Below are 21190 nucleotides of genomic sequence, written 5' to 3' on the forward strand. Positions count from 1 at the left end.
CTTGCCTCTTCTTAATTTCTGACCCTTGCCCACAATCCTTGGGATTCCTTGGCTTGTAAACACATCATTCTACTCCGCCTCCATCTTCATATGGCCTTCTCCCTTCGTGTCGATGTGTCTCTTCTCTTCTTATAAGAACACCAATCACAGCCTATGCCAGTATGACCTCATCTTAACTAAATTATATCTGCAATGACCATATTTCCAAATAAGTCCACATTCTGAGGTACTGGGGGTTAAGACTTCAACATACCTTTTTTGGGGGGGAGACACAATTTAACCCATAATATCCATCAAGACCCAAGTGAATGTGTGTTCCTTATCTAACTACCCCAATCCCCAGGGGCAGAATTAAATGTTCTTTCTTCAGGACTCCCACATATTTAACACATGCTTCTGCTGATTCGAGCATTTGACTCATTGACCACCATCGCTGGCTGAGTTAGGGGCCTCATCTCTTTGGTCCTCCCCACAGTGCCTAGTTAAGAGTCTATGGGGAATCCTCTGTAAATGGAGGCCTGCGAAGCAGCTACCCTTCCCTGAGCCATCATGCCGGGCACTGCACTAAACTTTTCAGGTATTAATCCTCACAGTGACCCTGTGAAGTTGGTATTTATACATTTTAATTCATATTTGATAGGGAAGAACACTGGGATTTAGAGAGGTTAAGTAACTTAGCGTAGCCAGAATTATTGCCTCTAAAAACCTGAATGGGTGCCTTGAAGGCACCACGGGGAAAGCTTCCTGGTCCCCATCTTCACCTTTCTCAATGTACCCCTGATCTGGCTAATTCAACTCTGCTCCCTCGAGACAAACAAATCTGGAGACTCAGTCCTATTAATCCTGGGGTCTGTTGCACGTTCCGGTCTACACTCCCGCCGTCCAAAGCGTTTTTCTTCCAGAAGCCGAACACAAAGCGAATCCACCCTGCGGACGAGAGCGCACAGGCCGCTTTTCCGGGGGCGCCGCGTGAGGACCCGCGCATCAATTGGTTGCGCGCGGCTGCCTACTCCCGCCCCGGGGCGGCTCCTGGCGCGGCGATTGGCTGGGCGACCGTGCGCTCAGAGACCTCAGCCCCTCTGCCCCCTCCCGGCCAGTTCCAGCTCGCCGCTGCTGCATGGGGCGCCGCCGGCGGCCGAGGGAGCGTGACTGCGCTGCGCAGGGCGCTAGGAGGCATTGTCGCCGTAAGTGGAGCAGAGAGCGGCCCGGAGCGGGGCCCCACGTTCGTGCCCCGCAAAGTAAACGTAGTCTGAGGCTTATCGCTGGAGGGGCTGGGGGAGAGAGGGAGAGAAATGCCCCCGTTTCCGTAGTGTACCCTCCCCTCCCCCAAGTCACCCCGTGGAAGGAGCAGCGGTGCACCAGCTGCGGCTTCTGCAGTGCCAAGGGGCCCGGCGCCGCGCCGGCTCTGGCTTGCAGACTGCGGCTGGAGCCCGGCTGGCTCGGGGGAGCGGGCGCCGAGGTACCAGGGAATAGGGAGCCTGGGGAAGCCGTCCCGAGGGGGCCTCCGTTCCCCGCGGGAGGCGCCTCTGCTGGGAGAGGCTGTTGTAAATTTCGTCCCTGAAGCCACACTTTTCGGGGTTTGCTTCCCCTCTGGGGAGCTGCAGACGCCTGTCCCAGAGTGTTCCTCTCGGCCTCCGGGTAGCGCGGGAGTCCCCGGCCCTCAGCGATCACCAGCGTTCTCCTCTCTGCCTGCTTTATTCTCCCCAGTCCCCGCCTGCCTGGCGAGCGGAGGGCCGGCGACGAGGAGCCATTGGCTGCGGGCGCCGGGGGGTGGGGAAGACGGTGAGGCGGTCCCCTAGCGCGAGGCGTCGGGACCCTGGCCTGGCGACCGCGCTCAGTCCTGGGAGGCGCAGCCGGAGGATGCTTAGATTCCCATACAGAAGCATGCACGCGACTCTGGGAACCTCATGGCTCAAAAACAAGGCGCCAGTCCGTCCCGCTCTCGCCCCAGCGGGCTTCTTTCCCTTGGGTGGAAAAGTGGGTCAACTCTGTCTGGGCTCGAGTGGGCCTTCGGGGCTACTTGGGTCCGATCCAGCCGACTGCTTCGCACTTCCCCAGTGGTTCCTTAGCTTGGGCGGTCCAGAGGACCCGCTGCAGCCAGTGGGGGTGGGAGTGGGGGGAGCTTGCACACATGGAGCAAGAGGCTCGAGTTGCCCTTCGGAGCGGCTGCCAGGCTCTAAAGTTCCCAAGTGCCCACACCAGTAACTAAATATAGGAGCAGCTGGTGCGGACGGGGTGTCACAGCAGCTCCTTTGCACAGATCTCGGGGCTTCAGATAAGGTAGAGTTCTCACTGATGAGGGCTGGAGGCCTGGCAGAGGGTTAGGGTCAGTGTTTAAGCAAAAATCATCCCCCCCAAACCTGTATCCAGGTGAAACCAGGTTATAGATACAGGAGGACTCTATTGCCAGCTCTCACAAAGCAGGACAACTTCTTTTCTGACATTCCATTTATTATATCCTAACTTAACCGTCTGTAGCGGTTTAATCACATATCAGTAATGCCTTGGTGTGCGAATTGCTTAACAGTTTGCAAAGATTTCTCAAAAGTTATATGTCATTTACTTCTCAAAACAACCCAGTGAGGAGGGTGGTATTTCCATCTGACAATGGGACTGCTCACCACAGTGATAATTTTCCAAAACTCTGGCTGGATTAGGCTGCTCTCCTCAAAAAACCTTTCATAGTTCCCTGAAGAGAAACAGAGGACAGACTTATAGGGTGGCCTCCAGCCCCTCCCCCAGTAATCTGGGGAGAGACTGGCTTCCTGTCTCCCTCTTTCTCTCATCATTTGGGTACTTCTGCTCAGCCCCTGCCTCTGTTCCCTCTTCCCAGCCATGCCATGTGCCTTCATGACAGTAGGCACACATGGTCCTTGGGCCTGGTGTTGTGGCCTCCAGCATCTGGCTCATTCTGCCTTTCTTTTTCTTTTTTTTTTTTTTTGCGGTACGTGGGCCTCTCACTGTTGTGGCCTCTCCCATTGCGGAGCACAGGCTCCGGACGCGCAGGCTCAGCGGCCATGGCTCACAGGCCTAGCCGTGCCACGGCATGTGGGATCTTCCTGGACTGGGGCACGAACCCGTGTCCCCTGCATTGGCAGGCGGACTCTCAACCACTGCACCACCAGGGAAGCCCTCATTCTGCCTTTTGTCACTGAGTCTCTCTTACCTGATGGGAAGCTTATTCTGGCCCAAGCCCTGTCTCTGTACCTTTACTCTTCCAGTGAGGGCCTTATAGAAGGGCCCAGCACACGTTTGTTGGATTTAAACATTTCCTAGGGCTATGATGCACACTCTGAAGAAAGAGGAGTTGGGGAGGGATGTGGAGAGGGATGTATTGCTGAGACAGCAGCAGTGTGAGTATGAGTTTGGACCCTGTGTTGAAGGGTCTCCAGGATTTGGAGCATTTTGGAGCAGTTTTCTAAGGCTGACCTCTGATGACTGGGACTCCAAACCCAGAACAGACCCATATGGGCTGGTGGTTCCTGTTTCCCCCCATTTGGAACACTCTCTGATTTTCTGCTACTACTACCCCTGCCTGTGGGGTTGACCAGATGCCTCAAGGAGCCTGCCTGTAGGGTTGGGTTGTCTTTGGGGCCCTGTGGTTGTGGTCTGGTTCCAGGAGGGCTGCCTTGCGTGCTGATGGCTCCCACTGGCTGGCAAGGTCTTTCTTTCATGGAATTGCATGAGACTGGGCAGCCAGAATGGTGCCGACACGCTGATTTTGGTTGACTCAAATTGTTTGCATAGATAGGGGCCCCTCATGTCCTAGGGTGGCCCGGCCTAGGAGGCTTCTCACTCAGTGAGGAGTGGGTCCATAGTTCTCTCCATCACGCATATGTGACTCAGACAATTCTCTATTTTTCTTAAAAACAGCTTAAAACCAAAGAAAGGAAGAGCAGCTTGCCTTATTTCTCCTCCCCCCCCCTCATCTCTGAGGGCTCCTGTTACATGTTCAATAAATTCTTGCTACTTTTTGGTCAGAGAGGTCCAGTGTTGGGTTGGGGCTGGAAGGAGCAGTCAGCAAAGTTGGACAACCTTGTAGGACCTCTTTTGGGGACCCACTCCAGACTCTCATCATCTCAAGTTTGTTCTCCCCTCAGTTCTGGGGCCCTCCTACCCCATCTTGGGCCTTATACCACATATGGCCCTGCCCCTCCCATTTCAGCCCTGCCCATGCCAAAAAGTGACAGGCCTTGGTCACCTGACCTGGGAGAGGGACTGTCAGCTGGAATTTATAAGAAATTCTCCCTTGGGGAATGGGTAGTTTTAGGTGAAGGGAGGGTGGTTTTCTAGCCAGTTAGTGGGGTTGGTGATTTTAGGTAGCCGGAACCTCTTGGGGGCCTAGGGCACATCTGTGTTGTATCCAGAGCATCCTCTGGAATGTCAGGGGCCTGTCCTCCTAGTGACTTACTCTGACACCTAGACTTTACAGGCTGTTCCTGCTTCAGTGTCCAATCTCTGACCCACACTATAGGGTGTCTGAGCTTACCACCAGGGGTAAGGTTTTTTTTTTTTTTTTTTTTTTTTTTTTTTGCCTTACACGGGCCTCTCACTGTTGTGGCCTCTCCCGTTGTGGAGCACAGGCTCCGGACGCGCAGGCCCAGCGGCCATGGCTCCCAGGCCCAGCCGCTCCGCGGCATGTGGGATCTTCCCGGACCAGGGCACGAACCCGTGTCCCCTGCATCAGCAGGCGGACTCTCAACCACTGCGCCACCAGGGAAGCCCAGGGGTAAGGTTTTTAATTTGACTAGTTTTCTTCAATAGGCTCTTTAGCTTAAGGCACCACTGCTCCCACCTGGTGGCAGCTAGTAGAATTGCAGGCATAGTGCCTGAAAGTAGCCTATGCAGCCTCACCAGGGTTAGCACAGACCCTGGGTGGCTTGGAGATTTACCTTCCCTTTCGTCTCTGTTGTGAGGCCAGGATTGCCTCAGTGATGTTCCTTAGAAAGGTCTTCCTCATCAGAAGCTCATAAGTCAGAGCTATTTCCTATATTTCCTTCCTCCCTCTTCATTCTTATGCCCTGTTCCTAGTAGATGCTCAATACATGTTTGTGGTTACTGATGATGAATACTGGAGATAGGAAAAGGAGCGAGCATGGTATGTAGGAAGAATCCTGGGCTGGGAGTTAGGAGACCTAGGTTTTTCATTTCTGTTTGGCTGATTTACCTCCCTTCTTGGGTCCTCAGTGTTCTCATTCATAAAGGCATTAGACTGAGTCACCAAGATTCCAGCAACATTGCTGTGACTCAGGCTTAGGGGGTTGGTCTTTAAGGTAGCATGATAAAGGTGTTGGGTCCACTTTTCCATGGTCCTCACTATTCCCTGCTGTTCTACCCTGGACTACCTTCTGCAAGTTATCCACCTGGCATTGTTAGGACTTATGACCCTTCTCATTTAGATGGTATCTTTGTTGTAAGAGTCAGTTGACTTGTATTTAGATTTGAAACCCAAATGATGGCTGTTGATCATCATCACCATTGGGGGAAACTAACTGAACATCTGTTTCAGTATGTGGTATAAAGTGCAGGGGAAAAGCATAGTATATATCTGCTCCCTGCCTTAAGCTGTCTGCAGGCCAGCTGGTGGGGATAAGTATGTATATTTTTAAAAGCTCATAAGTAACCCAAGTGGCTTGAGCTAAGGCATTGCGTGCTACTGAAACTTAGGGAGGAGAGAACACTGAGGGCTGGGGCAATCTGGGAAGACTTCCTGGAGGTGGAGAGAAGGAAGTTCTACTCACTCCTTAAAGATGAGTTCCACTGACTTGTTTGTTTGAGTCATATGGGTATGTAACTGGGATTAAGTGCTGGCATCATATCTGCACGTGTACTGCTTTCATCATTTCAGCTAGCATTTATTAAGTAACTTACGTGTCCTGAGCCCTGGTCTAGAAAGGTATGTATTTTTTGTTCAATCCTCATATGAACCCACTGTGGCAGGTATTACTAGATCTCCTACTCAGATGAAGAAACTGGGGCTCAGAGTAGTTAGGAATCTTTCCCAAGGCTTCTCAACTAACAAATGTCAGAGTTGGGCATTAGGCCTGTCTTCTTCCTTGGCGAGATGCAGGCACATACTGAACTCATCACTAACTCTCCCTGAGCAGCTGAGTGGGCTTGACTGGGCCTCCCTGTCCAGTTGAGCACATGTGGACTTTTTCTTGGTATCTGTTTGTACCCTCACCCCCTTCTCTCTGCCCTTCACATTCTTCTGCCTTTGACCCTCAGATGTGTTCATTAGAGCTCCTTGAGCTGTCTGTGGATCTGGGACTGGGATCCAGGAGCAAAAAAGGGCACTGATGTTGGCCTCAAATTCATTATCTGCATGGGGTGCTGCCGCTGGTGATGTGGGTGACTTTTGTAAAGAAGTGAGCACTGGATGTAGAGTTGGGCCAGGTTAGTGCCATTTACTTACTTTGACCTTGGCCAGGTCATTGAGTCCCTCTCTCTGCCTCAGTTTCCTTCTCTAATAAAAAGGAGTTGGAGACATTTCCCGAGTCCCTTATGTCTTCTACACCTGAGCATTTTGATTGTGTCCTCACCCTTCTTTAAGCCTTTTTTCCCCAGTGATCCGGCCCCCCTTCCTTTTTCCTTGGGGTCTTGCCAATAAACTCAGCATCAGACTAACAATCAGATCTGTGGCTAAAACTGTAACTTTCCGTCCGTATTGCTTCATGGAAAGGGAATTCTTAGAAACCACCCACCAGCCAGACAGTGAGCTCTGACCAGGCAGGGCTGTGTTTCATTTGCCTTTGTGTCCCCGCTTCCTGCCTGCGGGAGGAACCTGGCAGAGGTGGCTGAGGAGACCTGGGAGCTGGAGCGGTTGTCCTGTGGACTGGGCTCTGAGCCTGTGGGATGGAGGGACAGGTGTCTCTCCTTGCACTTGGCTGTACCCCGCCTTCTCCCCACTGCTCTGCCTGTTAAGTGAGTCACAGGCCAGCACACACCTAAATCCTCACACCCTCCTGGCCACTGGTTCAAGCCCTGGCAAGATCATATGTGTCAATCCTCCCAGAAAACTGGTAGGGCCGGGCTGATGGGCAGATCAGCCACTCTGAAGGCTGAGCCGGATGTGGCCTGGGCTCTGGGCCCCTCAAGAGGAGGTGAGTGGCCTGGACCCCTCCCTGCGTGCTTCCTGCAGCCTGGTTCCCCGGGGAGGGTGGGTCGGGGGGGGGGTCCCTGGCTGGTAGTGGGCAGGCGCTTCATGGCCCTGTGTCTTCCCCAAGCGCAGGTCCCTTTATGAGCAGCAGACCAGCCTGGTGGCTGGCAGCAGGACACCTGAGTCTGCATGCTGAGGAAGATGGGTGAGGCCGTGGCCACAGTTGCGAGGAAGGTCAACGAGACAGTGGAGAGCGGCTCCGACACCCTGGGTGAGTGAGGGCACGACTTTTCCAGCTGTAGGGCACCCTGTACGTGGTTTATTGAATCAGTTTGGAAATGAAATAGAAAGAGAAGATGAAAGACACAGTATCAGCATACACCCCTCGCCATGAGGAGCTGTTCCATGGACTTTTTTTTTTTTTTTTTGCGGTACGCAGGCCTCTCACTGTTGTGGCCTCTCACGTTGCGGAGCACAGGCTCCGGACGTGCAGGCTCAGCAGCCATGGCTCACGGGCCCAGCCGCTCCGCAGCATGTGGGATCCTCCCAGACCAGGGCACGAACCCGTGTCCCCTGCATCGGCAGGCGGACCCTCAACCACTGCGCCACCAGGGAAGCCCGACTTTTGTTTTTTTTTAATTTATTTTTGGCTGTATTGGGTCTTCATTGCTGCACACAGGCTTTCTCTGGTTGCGGCGAGTGGGGGCTACACTTCGTTGTGGTGCGCAGGCTTCTTATTGCGGTGGCTTCTCCTGTTGCAGAGCACGGGCTCTAGGAGTGCAGGCTTCAGTATTTGCAGCATGTGGGCTCAGTAGTTGTGGCGCACAGGCTCAGTAGTTGTGGTGCATGGGCTTAGTTGCTCTGCGGCATGTGGGATCTTCCCGGACTAGGGATCGAACCCATGTCCCCTGTATTGGCAGGTGGATTGTTAACCACTGCGCCACCATGGAAGTCCCTCCATGGACTTTTTATTGCAGTTGTGTTTAGTTTGTGTATATGGGGTCCCAGCATAAGATGTATTTCTTACTATGGGTCATAGTTCAAAGAGGTTTGAAAAGCACTGAGTAGGGCTTCCGTCTGCCGGGAGCATGTCTGCCTGCCCTCAGACTGCTGATGACTCCAAGTGTGTATGTGCCCTTGGACCAGGTGGCAGTAGCTGGCACTGCTGGGTAGCCCCATGTACCACGCCCTGTGCAGGTGCCTCCTGAGTGTTGCGTTATTGAATCTTCACAACTTCCCTGTGATGGATGATACCCACCAGGCATGACTAGCCTCAGATTTCAGATGAGGAGATAGAGGGTCGAAGGCAGAGTGGGCTCTTTTCAGGTCACACAGTCAGGCGGCCCCTTTTCATTCCACTGTTTTAATTGAATTGTGTCGTATATTGTTGAATTGGTTATCGCGTTTTAGGCCTTGCAGCTACCCTAAGGCTGTAAGCACTTAAGCAAACTATCCCATTTAATTGAATTCAGCAGATATTTGTCAACTATCCACCATGTGCAAGAGTTAGCAGGGGGTCGTGTGTGTGTGTGTGTGTGTGTGTGTGTGTGTGTCCCGCTGGAATGTAAGTGCCATCTTAGAGTCACAGGTGTGTTGCAGGAACGCAGAGGCGGTGAACTCAGGCCTGCCTGGGGGATGATTGACAGGGTGGGATTTGAGTTGGGTCTTTGACACACAGAGGAATTTCACCGGCAGGTTAGGGATGTGTGTGCCTGTGTGTGCCTGTGTCTGTCTGTCTGTTTCATGAAAGAGCATTTGCATGGAGGTTACTGCCTGGTAATGGCCCAGAGACTGGAAAGGTGGAGCGTTTCTGTGAGCAACCATTGGTCAGGTGTGTCTGAGGGTCCTGGGGCAGGGGGTGGTGGCCCAGAAAGTGGAGGGACGCTCAGCCTTCAAGATGCACTTGGTCACCATCTCTTCCAGGAAGCCTTTGGCCCTGCCCCATCCACCTCTTGCTCCCTTCCTCCTCTGTAGGACTCATTCAGTGTCCCTGGAAGGGAGGGATCCTGTGGTCTTTTGTCCCCCACCTGCCAAGAGCCAGAGCAGTGTCTGGCACTTTGTAAAGCACATAGCGGTGTTTACTGAACTGAGCGATAGTGAGAAAAGCATCTCCTCTGTCAGCAAACAGACTTGAAGATTGCTGTTGGTTTTGGAGGGAAGTCTGGCAGGGGGTGGTGCCGGGGGGAGCCTTCGGCTGGTGAACTGAGGACTGTGGGCCCTCAGGAAAGGAATTCTGGAATCCTGTGCTGGTCACTCATATGGTTGCACTTACCCGAGTGCTCAAGACTCTCCACCACTGATGTGGCCTGGATTTGAATCCCCACTCTGCCACCTACTAGCCTGCTTCCTTAGCAGATTGCTTTACCTCTTGGAGCCTTGATTTCTTCACCCATAAAATGGGATGGTAATTGTGCCTCCCTCATCAAGGGAGCAATTGTAATGTCTTAAGCTGCTTGGCATGAGTAGCTCAATAAATGGCAGCTATTATTTTTAATTTTTCTCATCTCCAAGGGCTGGAGGTGGGGCCTAAGTCCCTCCCCTCCCCCACCATAAACGCACCTCCTCCAGGTGTCAGCCAGTCACCTGGCTGGGTTTCCCCACTTGCCTTGGGATGGGGAGTTCAGTGCAAATGGACGGATCTCTGTGGTGAATAACCTACCCCTACCTTAAAATGGTGCACGGGAGAGGGACACATATGCGGCTCATTCTCATCCAGATGTGTGAAGGGGGCAGGGTGGAGGAGCAGCAGAGCCGGGAGAGTGGAATTCTGACCTCCTGGGGGACGTGCTGTTTGAGGGAGGATTTCAGGAGGCAGCAGTGAGGAGGCGGGTGTCCCAGGCACCGGGAGGGCTGTGCCTGAGTGGGGGGCGAGACCGCTGCAGAGTTGCCGCTGGGGATGGGGGAGATGAGGGATGCCACTGGCAGGCGGAGAGCCTGCAAGGCTGTGTTGAGTCTAGACTTCAATGTCTGAGGACCAGAGATTGCAAATTCAGTTGCCTCCGCAGGCCAGGTGGGGATTTCTGTGAACAGAGTGGACGCCCTGCCTGCAGTGAAGTGTGGAGGGCGTCTAGGGTAGGGCGCTTTGCAGCCAGCTTCTCTCTTTGCCCGGTCATGCCCACTGAAAAACTCAAACCAGGCCTCTGGCAGCCCTGCCTGGCCACTGCAGTGCCTGGGATTGGAACCCTAACTGGCTGGCACCAGCGCCTGGGCCCTCTCTGTTCTGGGGTCGGGGCAGATGGTTGCTGATCGCAGGTCAACTTGGGAGAGGAGTTAAATGCTTGAGCCTTGGTGGTCTTGGCTGAAGCTCGAGACTTTCACACAGAGGTGGTTGGGTCTTTAAGCTCAGGGCTGAGTGAGAGGGGGCCTTTTTACTTCTTCAGTGACCAACGAAGAAGCAGAATGTCAGAGCAGGCCACTGCGGGCGCCTGCAATCCTGACCCTTTGGCAGGTGGAGCTCATCAGGCTCATGCAATCTGAGGGGTCAGCAGTTAGCACGTATTGAGCACCTGCTGTGTGCACAGTGCTGGGGAGCTCCCAGGGGTATGTGCAGTGGAGTTCTGGACCTGAGACTGGCCTGCCACTGGGACAGCAGTGACTGACACACGGGCTCCGTGCTGAGCCGTGTCAGATGGACTACAGGTGGTGGTAATTCAGAGGTGGGAGATATTGCTGGGTGTTGAAGGAGTCTGGGAAGGCTTTCTGGAGGAGGTGGGAATTGATGGGGGTCTTGAAAGATAGGTGAAGTAACCCAATATGGTTCTCATGTAGAAGAGCAAACAATCTGAAGCAACTAAAAAGCCAGTACTGGAAAATTGCTTAAAGAACTTTTGTTACAGCTATATAATGCAATTTACGTAGCTGTTAACCATGGTGTGTAAAATTTCATTACGTGCTTGAATGAGGACTGGCAAATTCTCATGTATAATGTGAATTGGAAAAGAACAAGGGTCCCAAACTGTATAGACAGTAAGATGCCAATTATGTTAAACATGTGTATATGCATAGATAAAAATTGGAAAGAAATAAGATACAAATGGATGTTAGAAAATACCATTCTTCATTTTCTGAATGTTCTATGATGAACATATTACTCTCACAACCAGAGAAGAATAGATTTTAGGGAGAGGACCACCTGCCACTCTAGAAAGTGAAAGTAAAACCCACTTCCCAACAGCAGACAAGAGGTACAGGAGTTAAGGGAGTAGCTCCTGCTCTAAGCCCCTGCCCCTGGGTGTGGAATGAGCTTCCCTGGCTTCTCCCCTTCTGCTGGGTTTCCCAGCCTGCCTCCCTGTGCACAGGCTGGGGGCGCAGGCCCGGTGGGATGTCTGCTCCAATGCTGCAGAGTGGGAGATCCCTGCAGAGGCTGGGCTGGGGAGAGCTCGGTTACAGGCTCTCACCTTACTCAGGTACATAACCCTGGGAAGCATCACTCACGCTGCCCCGGCCACTCACGGGTGCACTCCAGAGCCAGGCTTGCTCCTCCTGTAACCTGAGCTTTGGTTCACAGCCCTTGTTGCCTCACTCCAGGCCTCTTGACCCCCAAGAAGTGGGCTTCTTTCCACCTGGCCCCTGGTCTGCCCCTAGGTTTGAGTTGAAGCCACTTTCTTCCAGCCCCTCACCCCTCCTCAGCATCATCTTCTAGACTTTTCGAATGAGCTTGCAAAGAGTTGGGAACTCTTCACTGTACTCAGACTCCCCTCCCCTGAACCAGGCACTCCTCTCTATCCCTCCTTGTCTCCCCAAGTTAGTTTTTCCTCTTTTTAAAGGCATCATGCCCACCTGGACTTCCTTGGGTTCTTGTACCCCTGAGGGGCTTCTGACCTCACCCTTCCCTCCCTGGCATCAGATGGCAGCACATCCAGCCAGTGGACCATCAGGCCAGGCTACTCTGCACCCACTCCTTTCCAGGGGGAGGCTCTCAGGTTTGGGGGGATGACTTTAAAAAATTGATCATTACTGCAGAAGAGCAGGATTTGGAAAGGCTTGGGAGAGTGTGGGAAGGGAGGGCTTGGCTGGCTGAGATCGAGGCACTGGCAAAGATGGGAAGAAGGAAGAAACAAGGTGAGCTGGGAAGGAAAGGAGCTAGCATTTATCTGGGGCCTGCTGTGTGTCAGGCTGCCATACTGGGCATTTAACATGCCTCAGGTGGGCCCGCATGCCTAGAGCCCGTGCTCCACAACAACAGAAGCCACCGCAATGAGAAGCCCATGCACCGCAACGAAGAGTAGCCCCTGCTCGCCGCAACTAGAGAAAGCCCTCGTGCAGCAATGAAGACCCAATGCAGCCAAAAATAAAAATGATAATAAATAAAAATAAATATTAAAAAAATATATGCCTCAGGTGGTAAGGAGAAGGGGGCAGCCCCCGTGGGCTGCTTCTGCTTACGTGGACCCCACTCTAGAGCTTTCACAGTGGAATCTCAGAGGTTGGGCATGGTGACCTGCATGTTAATGGGAACCCTGTATGATTCTTCCCTGCCTCGAATTTTGGGAACCACTGGCTTACTATTTACAATCTGGAACTTCCTTCTCCTGGTGAGTTCTGGAGGGCTGGGTGGCAGGGGTGGGGTGGGGTGAGGGGGGGTGGTGTTGTCTAGGCAGGCCTCTGGATTTCTGTGTGTGTGTGTGTGTGTGTGTGTGTGTGTGTGTGTGTGTGTGAGACAGAGAGAGAGGCAATGAATATGAACATGGACTTGATCCATCCTCAGGGAACTGAGCGGCTAGGCTGGGCACTGTGAGATAACCAAGTGATGAGACCAAGGCTAGTGAGAGAAGGGATTTGTTGTTCCCTACTCTCCCCCTTCCCCTCCTTTCCCCCTTCCTCTCCTGCCCTCCCTCCCTCCTCTCAGGCTCACTCATGCTCTGGCCGCTTTTCTCCTGTCTCACCAGCAGATGGCACCCCGTCACAGCCGACCTGGTGACAGGCAGCTGAGTCAGGGACTTGGCCAGGGTGTGAGGGCCAGGTCCCGACAAGGGCTTCTACGCCCTGGCCGGTTTCACATCCCGTGTCTACATTCCTAGCTGATTCCACAGTGTTTTGATTTTGCAGCCCCTTTCTTGAGCAAGGGTGCTGAGTAAATGCAGTATCAGGAAGCACCCCATACATACTCACTGGACCAGAATAACATCTCCCCTTGGATCAGATACTGCCACCGCTGCTTTGTCAACAAACACACATTGAACACCTACAGTGTGTACCTTCCCTGGAGGACCCAAGTGTCCCAGAAGTGCCCAGTCTAGAGGGGGAGACACACACACACACATACTCACATACACGTCCCGAGGGAGGGAGGCAGCCAGGGTTTATGGTGGGAGCAGTCTTTTTTGGCCCCAGGAGGGGCTTGTGGGTCTACAGTTCCTGGCCCAGAGCCCAGGAGGCTGGTGCTGGTAGTAGGGGAGGGGTGTGTGTTTTGCTGCCATGTCTCCTGGCCTGGTGAGTCCTGAGTATCAGGCAGGTACAGGTCAGCTCTGAAGGCATGGAGCAGGGAGCAGGCTGTCTGTCACAGGGCAGCCCTCAGCCTGGCCGGGGCCGCCTGTCTCTTTACCGTGAGGGCTGGAAGCCTCAAATCTGCCAATCGGCCACCTTTCAGTTCCTTGAATTGCTAAACCCTTTCCAGCCTCAGGGCCTTTGCACATGCTGTTCCCGTTGTCTGGGATGCTCTTCCTTGTTCTTCATGGCTGGGCCCTTCTCATACGTTAAGGTTCAGCCTAAATGTTTCGTCTATAGAGAGACCTCCCTGACTTTCCTTTCTAAGTGGGCTTCACCCAGTCATCTTTCTTTAAAAAAAAAAAAGAAGAAGAAGAAGCTATGAAAAGGTATACACAGGTAGCAAAGTCCATAAAATCATATATACTTAGTTCAGCAGATATTTGTAAAACGAATACTCATGTAACTACCATCCAGGTCTAGACATGGAATATTGCCAGAATCTCCAGAAGCCGCTCCCACCCCCAGAGGTAACCACCATCCCAACTGCTGTGATGAGCTCTTCCTTCCTTTCTTTAGTTTGATCTTACTTTCCTTTCATTTTCCTGGCCCTTGGGTATTGGAGAGAGCAGACTGTGGGCGCTGGTGGGGGGGGATCAGGAGGTCTTGCTTGGCAGGATGTACCAGTGCAGAGAAAGGGGTGGAGGTGAGACCCTGGCAGGGGCTAGTGTGTGAGGGTATCATTCAGAGGCAAATAACCAGTATACAAAGGGAAACCAGTAGAGCTTTCAGAGGGCCCAAGGGTTTCACTGGTACTGAGTTGGCACAGTGCAGTAGCCTGTGGTGCAGAAATGCAGGGCCTGCACCTGGCGTGCCCTTCTCATCTCAGAGGTGAGTGATTGGTGTCAGCCCAGCCCAGGGTGCCTGTGGAGTCCTGGCTGCTTCTGAACTGGCCCCAGAGAGGTGGACACATATGGCCGTGTCCAGGCAGGTAGCACTGAGCCCATTGTTCAGGCAGGTGAGGAGGGGCCCGGGTGGGGGTTTCTAGAAATCCTTTTCTTTCTCTCTCTCTCTCTCTCTCTTTTTTTTTTTTGGCTGCACTGCACGGCTTGTGGGATCTTAGTTCCCTGACCAGCGATCGAACCCATGCCCCCTGCATGGGAGGCGTGCAGTCTTAACCACTGGACCGCCAGGGAAGTCCCTGGAAATCCTTTTACACCATGCTGTCGTCTGGCATTGCCTCTTTGTGCCCAGGTCGGTATGGGCTCGTTGGAGCCCTGTATGGACCCCCAGCCTCAGGTATAGAAGGGGCCATGGAGGGAAAGAGAACAGCTCAGTATTGGAAATCAGCTCTTGAGATGGAGAGAGAGAAAATTTATTCTGTGGCTCCAGCCTGGGCATTTGCACTCTGCGGAATACTTTTAAAACTATATATGTTTAACTTAAAAAACAGGGCTTCCCTGATGGCGCAGTGGTTAAGAATCTGCCTGCCAATGCAGGAGACATGGGTTTGAGCCCTGGCCCGGGAAGATCCCATAGGCTGCGGAGCAGCTAAGCCCGTGCGCCACAACTACTGAGCCTGCACTCTAGAGCCCGTGAGCCACAACTACTGAGCCTGCATGCCACAACTACTGAAGCCCGTGTGCCTAGAGCCTATGCTCCACAACAAGAGAAGCCACCGCAATGAGAGGCCCGCCACCGTCACGAAGAGTAGCTTCCGCTTGCCACAACTAGAGAAAACCCGCGTGCAGCAACGAAGACCCAGTGCAGCCAAAAATAAATAAATAAAAATAAATAAATAAATTTATATTTAAAAAAAACCCAGTATGTATCACCTGTGCCTAGTGCACAAAGCACAAGGCCCAAAGGGTAAACAGAGAGGCCAGGCTTCCTCCCACCCTGTCTTCTGGTCCACTGGTCCCTTCCCCGTGGCACAGTGTCTTGTGGAACTAGAGGAACAGTTGCGAGGTTATGCTGACTAACTCTAGAGTTGCTAAAGGATGAGGATGGTGAGCTGTGTCCTGAAGTTGTTTCTGTAGCAGTGATGGGACGGAACTCCAAATCCCTTTGGTTGTGGCTCAGGTCTCTCTGTTGGTGGTGGGGGAGTCCCTGAGTCCCCTTCTAGAGCTTTGGAAGCTCCAATGGCCATGAGCCCCACCCATCTCCATCCCAGCCCCACTGCGGGCCTCAGTCTTCTGGAAGGAGGGAGGATAAGAGTGGGGGGTCTGTGGTGGGCATTCTGAAGCACAGCACACCTGTCCCTTGGGTCCCTGTTTGCTGTGATGCTGCCCCGACACAGCGTTGGTGCTCAGAAGTCATGTGTCGGATGGATGGAGGAATTCCCTCATCCCACAGGCACAAATCGCTCAGTCTTCTCTCCTTAGTTTTCTCTCCTGTTCATTGTTCGGTCTGCAGAAATCACCCCAGCCATGAGAGCCAGTCCAGCCCTGAGGGGCCTCCAGGGAAGCCCAGTGGGAGGTGGAGGTCTCATCACAGCAGGGAGACTGGGCCCTAGATGGCGCGGTGACTTGTGGAAATGCCACAAGCCCTGGAGACAGGCCACCAGGCGGCCAGCTGATTGCATGGCGTGTGGCATGCTTGCAGAACCTAAAGTGAACTAAGTGAGGATGAGTTCCCCTTCTACTGTCTTGAGTTGTGTACACACCGGGTGTTGGTTTAGCATCCGTGTTAAGGGGGTTGCACAGAAGAGGCGGCATTTCAGCTGAACCTTAAAGGACGGAGCAGGTTTAGGGGTGTAGGTGTGGGACAGGAGTGAGGGGAAGGCGTTCTAGGTGAGGGTGTCTGAGCAAAGGTGGGGCAGCATGCAGGCAGGTGCTTGTGATGGGAATAGCAACACGGGAGAGCAAAGGGAGCTGAGGCAGGAGGGGAGGTCGGGGCTGGCCCAGAACTCCGAGGGCCTTGAGTGTCACCTTAAGTAGTTCCTACAGTAAAGTCCTAGCTTACACAGAGGTTAGGTTCTAAAGAGAGCCTGAAAAGTGAAGATCACCTAGAGTCAAATGACCCATGAAAAAAACCAACCCAGTGATTTAATCATCGCTCAGCCTTAGCAGGTAGCTGCTGTTATTGGCCCCGTTTCACAGAGGAGGAAACTGAGGCACGGAAAGACTAAGCAACTTCCCCAAGCCGGGGATTTGCACCCAGGCACTCCTACCACAGAGCCTACGTTCTTAGCCCTGTGTTAACCCGCAGCCTGGGACAGACCGTTTTGATGGTTGGGGACCAGGTGAGGTTGCCGGCTCACAGATAGCAGACCCAGGCTGTAGGGAACCATGTACCTTCAAAAACACCAGAGTCACACTCAGCATCTGTGTTCAGCAAGTTAAATGGGGGCCCAAGCTGCCTCGGCTGTACCTGATCTGGGCAGCAGTGGGGGGCCCCTGGCAGGTTCTGAGCAGGGAGTGACGTGATCTGGGCCACGTTTCAGAGGAGCACCGCCGGGCACAGGATGGATGTGGGACCATGGAAAGGATAGCAAGGAAGAGGCACCTTCCATGCGCCGGGCCTGTGCTGGTGTGGCCTTGTCCTGAGTCAGACCAGTGGGAGGAGGACGAGAGGAAGGAGAGGCTGCGGGAGGGGCTGGGCAGCCGATTGGCTGTGGGCGGAGTACAGTTTGAAACCTGGTCATCATGTAAACTAGGGAGGCCTGGGCCATTTGGGTGGATAAGGAGATTCTGATGATTTGGTGTCCCCAAGGGACACCCCTGAAGAAGCACATAGCAGGGAAATACGGGCATAGCCAGCTAGAAATGAAGATGTCTGCAGAAGTGCTGCTGCCCCAGAGGGGCCCTAGTTCTGGGGTCCCTGACAGCCCCAGTGCATCCTTCACCCCTCCCACCAGCAGACATCCCAAGAAGCAGGTGGTTAAATAGGATGTCAGGCTGCCCTGTGTCACTGGCACTGAAGAAGCGTTTTTTTTGAAGGCAAAGAGAAATCTTCTTTGAAACCACATGGATAATTATGCAGCTTTAAAAAATGTATGTTGGTGGAAGAACAAAAATGTTCTGCCTCAGGGAGATAACCAAATAGATAGTTTGGTGGCATCAAAAGCTTGTGTCGCCCAAGTATGAGAGTGGTAGCCTTGAGGAGGTGATTTAGCAAGGCTGAGGAGGTTATTAAAATCAAATGCTTCCAGAAATGCAAACATGGCTCTGGCTGACAAGGCAGCTGGGGATGGAGGGAGGTGATACAGGGGCCTGGCAAAGCCAGTCATTCCCGAATGGAGCCCTGACACATCCCGAGCGGTAAGTGTGGTGACCCAGGCTGAAATGAGTGATCTGTGCTCACCTTTAGACGTTAGGAAATCGTAGTTTATTCAGAGACAGGTGCTGCCAAAGGTCATTGTCATTAAAGATGAGGTTGAATTAAGAGCTGCTTAATTGGCATCTGCCTCATCGTGGTTGACTGTGTTTTGCTAAGACGCATATTTTTGTCATGCTCCAGTGTATCGCTGGGATTCCTTATTCTGTCAAGTTCATGTCAGCAAACGTGTATTCACTGTGTGTCCCATCTGTCTGTGTCACGCTCTGCAGAGGATGGGGAGGTGAGAGGAGGAGGAGGGAGCTGATTACTGAGCTCCGGCAGGTGTCCCATTAGGCCGTGCACTTGCTGGTATTGCTACCTGGATCGTCCTTTGCCCAGATCTTTGCATGCCCTGCTCCTTCTTTTTTATTCTTGTCTCAGCTAAATGCCACTTCCTCCGAGAAGCCCTAGTGAGGGTTGCTGCCCTTGCCCCTGCCTCAGTTACCTGCTCCCCATTACACCGTTTTATTTTTTGGAGAGCAGTGTCATCGCCTGACATTCTTTCAGGTATTTGCCTCTGTATTTACCACTCTTCTTCCCAGGCTGGCGTGTAAGCTCCTTGAGGCCAGGGACTCTGTCTTGCTCATCACTGTACCCTTGGACTGTGCTACCGTGTGCTGGGTACTCAGGAAATCTTTGTCATATGAATGACTGCATCTGATTTTCTCAACTGCTCTGGACAGGTGGTGTTTTCATGTCGCTTACAGAAGGGGAAACCGAGGCTCCGAGAGCTGTAGTGGTTTACCCGGATTCTCACAGCCAGCAAATCTCATGCTGGAATTTAAACTCGAGTCTCTTGGCCTCCCTCGCCCTCTGCAAGAGGCCACCCGCCTCACTGGGACCTAATCCCTGCCCTCAAGAAGCTCTCCGCCCTGCCAGGAAGAGTGAGACAAACACATTAGTCATTCTCATGGAAGACAAACAGGCGAGGCGCCCTGACAGAGGCAGCAAACACACACCGGGAGCTTCAGGGCGGGAGCAGTTCCATCCGTTGAGGACTTGAGCAAAGGCTTCTTGGAGAGGTGGCCTTTAGACAAGACCTTGTAACGTGGTGTTGCCGGGAGAGGATGTTGAAAAGGGACACATTCTACTTAATGGGAACAGCACCTGCAAAAATACAGAGGTGGGAAAATAAAAGGAATTTGCAGGGAACAATGAGTAGTCTGGCTTGGCCAGAAGGTGGGAGCAGGGTCGCAAGCAGGATTCCTAAAAAGGGAGGTCGGGCCCAGATCCCTTGGCGGGATTGCTGGGCTGCAGAGAGTGGGTTCATTCTCTGCGGCATGGGGAGTCCATTCTTGAATGGAGAGAGGTATTCAGGTGATGGGGATGGAAAGGTGGGGCAGGGTGTGGAGGGATTCCTCAGTGAGGAAGCGGCCATGGTCATTGTCAAGGTGGATTTCAGGGTTGTTAAGCTGGTGTCTTTTAGGTAACAGTAAAACCATATTAGAGTAATCACATCTTTGCCACAGACAGCAGGGTTCTTGCCATGAGTTCAAACCCTAAACAGATATTAGCTCATTCTTTTCTTCATTCCCCAAAAGGGCATTTGAACCCCCATTTTATAGAGGGGGATCCCAAAACAAAGCTTCCCAGGGGTGAGGGGTATGGTTACGTTCAGAAGTGTTTGCCCAGCTCTGTGCTGGGCCTGAGGGGTAGTCAGCAGGAGGGCACATGCGCCTCCAGTCAGGTTCATTGCTCACGGATCCTGTAGGCAAGTCTGCGGATATTTACCAGTTGGGGGAAGATGGTCCAGCACAAGCACGAAGGCGGGTGTCCTGAGGTTGAAGGTGAAGTGGTTGGGACACCCTTCCTGGGGGAGGTGGGCTGGGCTGGCAGGAGGAGCTCTAGGGGCAGAGCGGAGAGGGAAGGGCATTCTAGACTGTGGGAATGGCATGAGCCAAGCCTGGGTGAGGAGTGAGCTCGAGGACTGGCAGGTGGGTGGCTGCAGTGAGGTGTGCAGCCGGTGGCCAGGCCCTGGTGTTTGGCTGGGTCAGATGCTGAGCCCACGGTGCTGCTTGGAGGCGTTTGCTGCCACTTCCTGGATCCATTCAGTTGTTCACCTGTGACCTCAGGAAGCCCACTTACTCCTCTGAGAAAGCATGCCTTACAGGGCAGAATTCCTTATTATTTCAAGCCTGAGTGATTGTTTGAGGACGAGAAAAGGCATTGTAAGAATCCAGTCAGTAACTGCAGCTCTTTCGTGCCCGGGCGCTGCCTTTGTTCGATAAGTACAGTCTGCTCAGCTGTCAGCTGCAGCCCTCTTGCCTTCTGCCCTGCTCAGAAGCCGGCCCCAGGCTAACTGAGTGGTCTGGCATCTCGTCACCCCTGGAGAAGCCCACATGCACACGTGGGCTTCTGCTATGGCAAGAGTACTGTCAGGTCTCCTCTGCCCAGCACGTTAGACCTGGGATATATATTCTGGGACATGCACTGGCTCCTCCTGTGGGCCCGGCATTGTGCCGGGCACTGGGGGTGTGGGGGAGGATGAGAAGTGAAAGGATACTGTCCCTGCCTGCAGGGAACAAGTGTTTGCCTCCCTTTAACCATGTGCATGTGATGTCCACGGTTTTGGCCATGTCAGAGGGCCAGATGCACTCCCAGTCACAGGTGGGGTAACGTGATTGACTCTCAAGTCAGGCTGCCCTGGTTTGAAGCCTGGCTCAGCCACTCATTAGCTGTGTGACCTTGGGCAAGTTACTTGATCTCTCTGATCAAGTTAAGTCTGATCTGAGCTAAATTTCCATTTTCTCATGTCTAAAAGGTCCTTACTTTCTAGAGCTGTGAGCATGAAAATTGGGTAATGCCCATAAATGTTTAGAATGGTGGCCAGCGTATGCTCAGTGCTATGAGTATTAACTATGATTATTATTACTTAACATTTTTCTTTAAATAAACTTAGCATAGATACAATTTAAAAAGAACTTTATATCATTACTGTAAATGGAAAATCAACATAATTTTTCATTAATAGTTGATAACCATAAAAACAAAGATGAAAACAGAACACCGTTATGAAATCTTAGGTTAGGCTTGAATCTGCTTCCCCATTAAAGGGGGGGTAAAGCAAGGACTAGAGGACTGAGAATTTGAAATGGGACTTTCTCACCACGTGGCTGATTGTTATTTGTACAGTGATCACCATCTAAGTCCTTCTCAAAGTGTGGTCCGAGGACCAGCAGCATCAGCATCCCTGGGGGGCTTGTTAGAAATGCAGATCCTTAGGCCCCATCCCAGATCTGCTGAATCAGAACCTGCATCCTGGGACTTCCTTGGTGGTCCAGTGGTTAAGACTCCATGCTCCCAATGCAGGGGCCCCGGGTTTGATTCCTGGTCCAGGAACTAGAT

The 21190-nt window shown here is 52.7% G+C and overlaps 1 protein-coding gene across 3 annotated transcripts in view; it reads left to right on the plus strand.

Moving 5' to 3' along the window:
• Window positions 1-955: 955 nt before the first annotated feature.
• LRRC20 (leucine rich repeat containing 20) overlaps window positions 956-21190 on the plus strand; it is a 65629-nt gene continuing 45394 nt past the window's right edge. Inside the window, exons 1-2 of one of the 3 annotated variants that reach the window (XM_081225338.1) lie at window positions 1096-1184; window positions 7232-7370. In XM_081225338.1, the coding sequence (XP_081081464.1) occupies window positions 7289-7370 (82 nt within the window). In that variant the 5' untranslated portion in view covers window positions 1096-1184; window positions 7232-7288. Of the gene's footprint in view, window positions 1185-7226; window positions 7371-21190 lie in introns of all 3 variants that reach the window. The other 2 variants (XM_081225339.1, XM_081225340.1) reach the window with 2 other exon arrangements.

This window comes from Mesoplodon bidens (genome assembly GCF_964165515.1).
Source record: "Mesoplodon bidens genome assembly, chromosome: 1".
Classification (NCBI taxonomy): Eukaryota; Metazoa; Chordata; class Mammalia; order Artiodactyla; family Ziphiidae; genus Mesoplodon; species Mesoplodon bidens.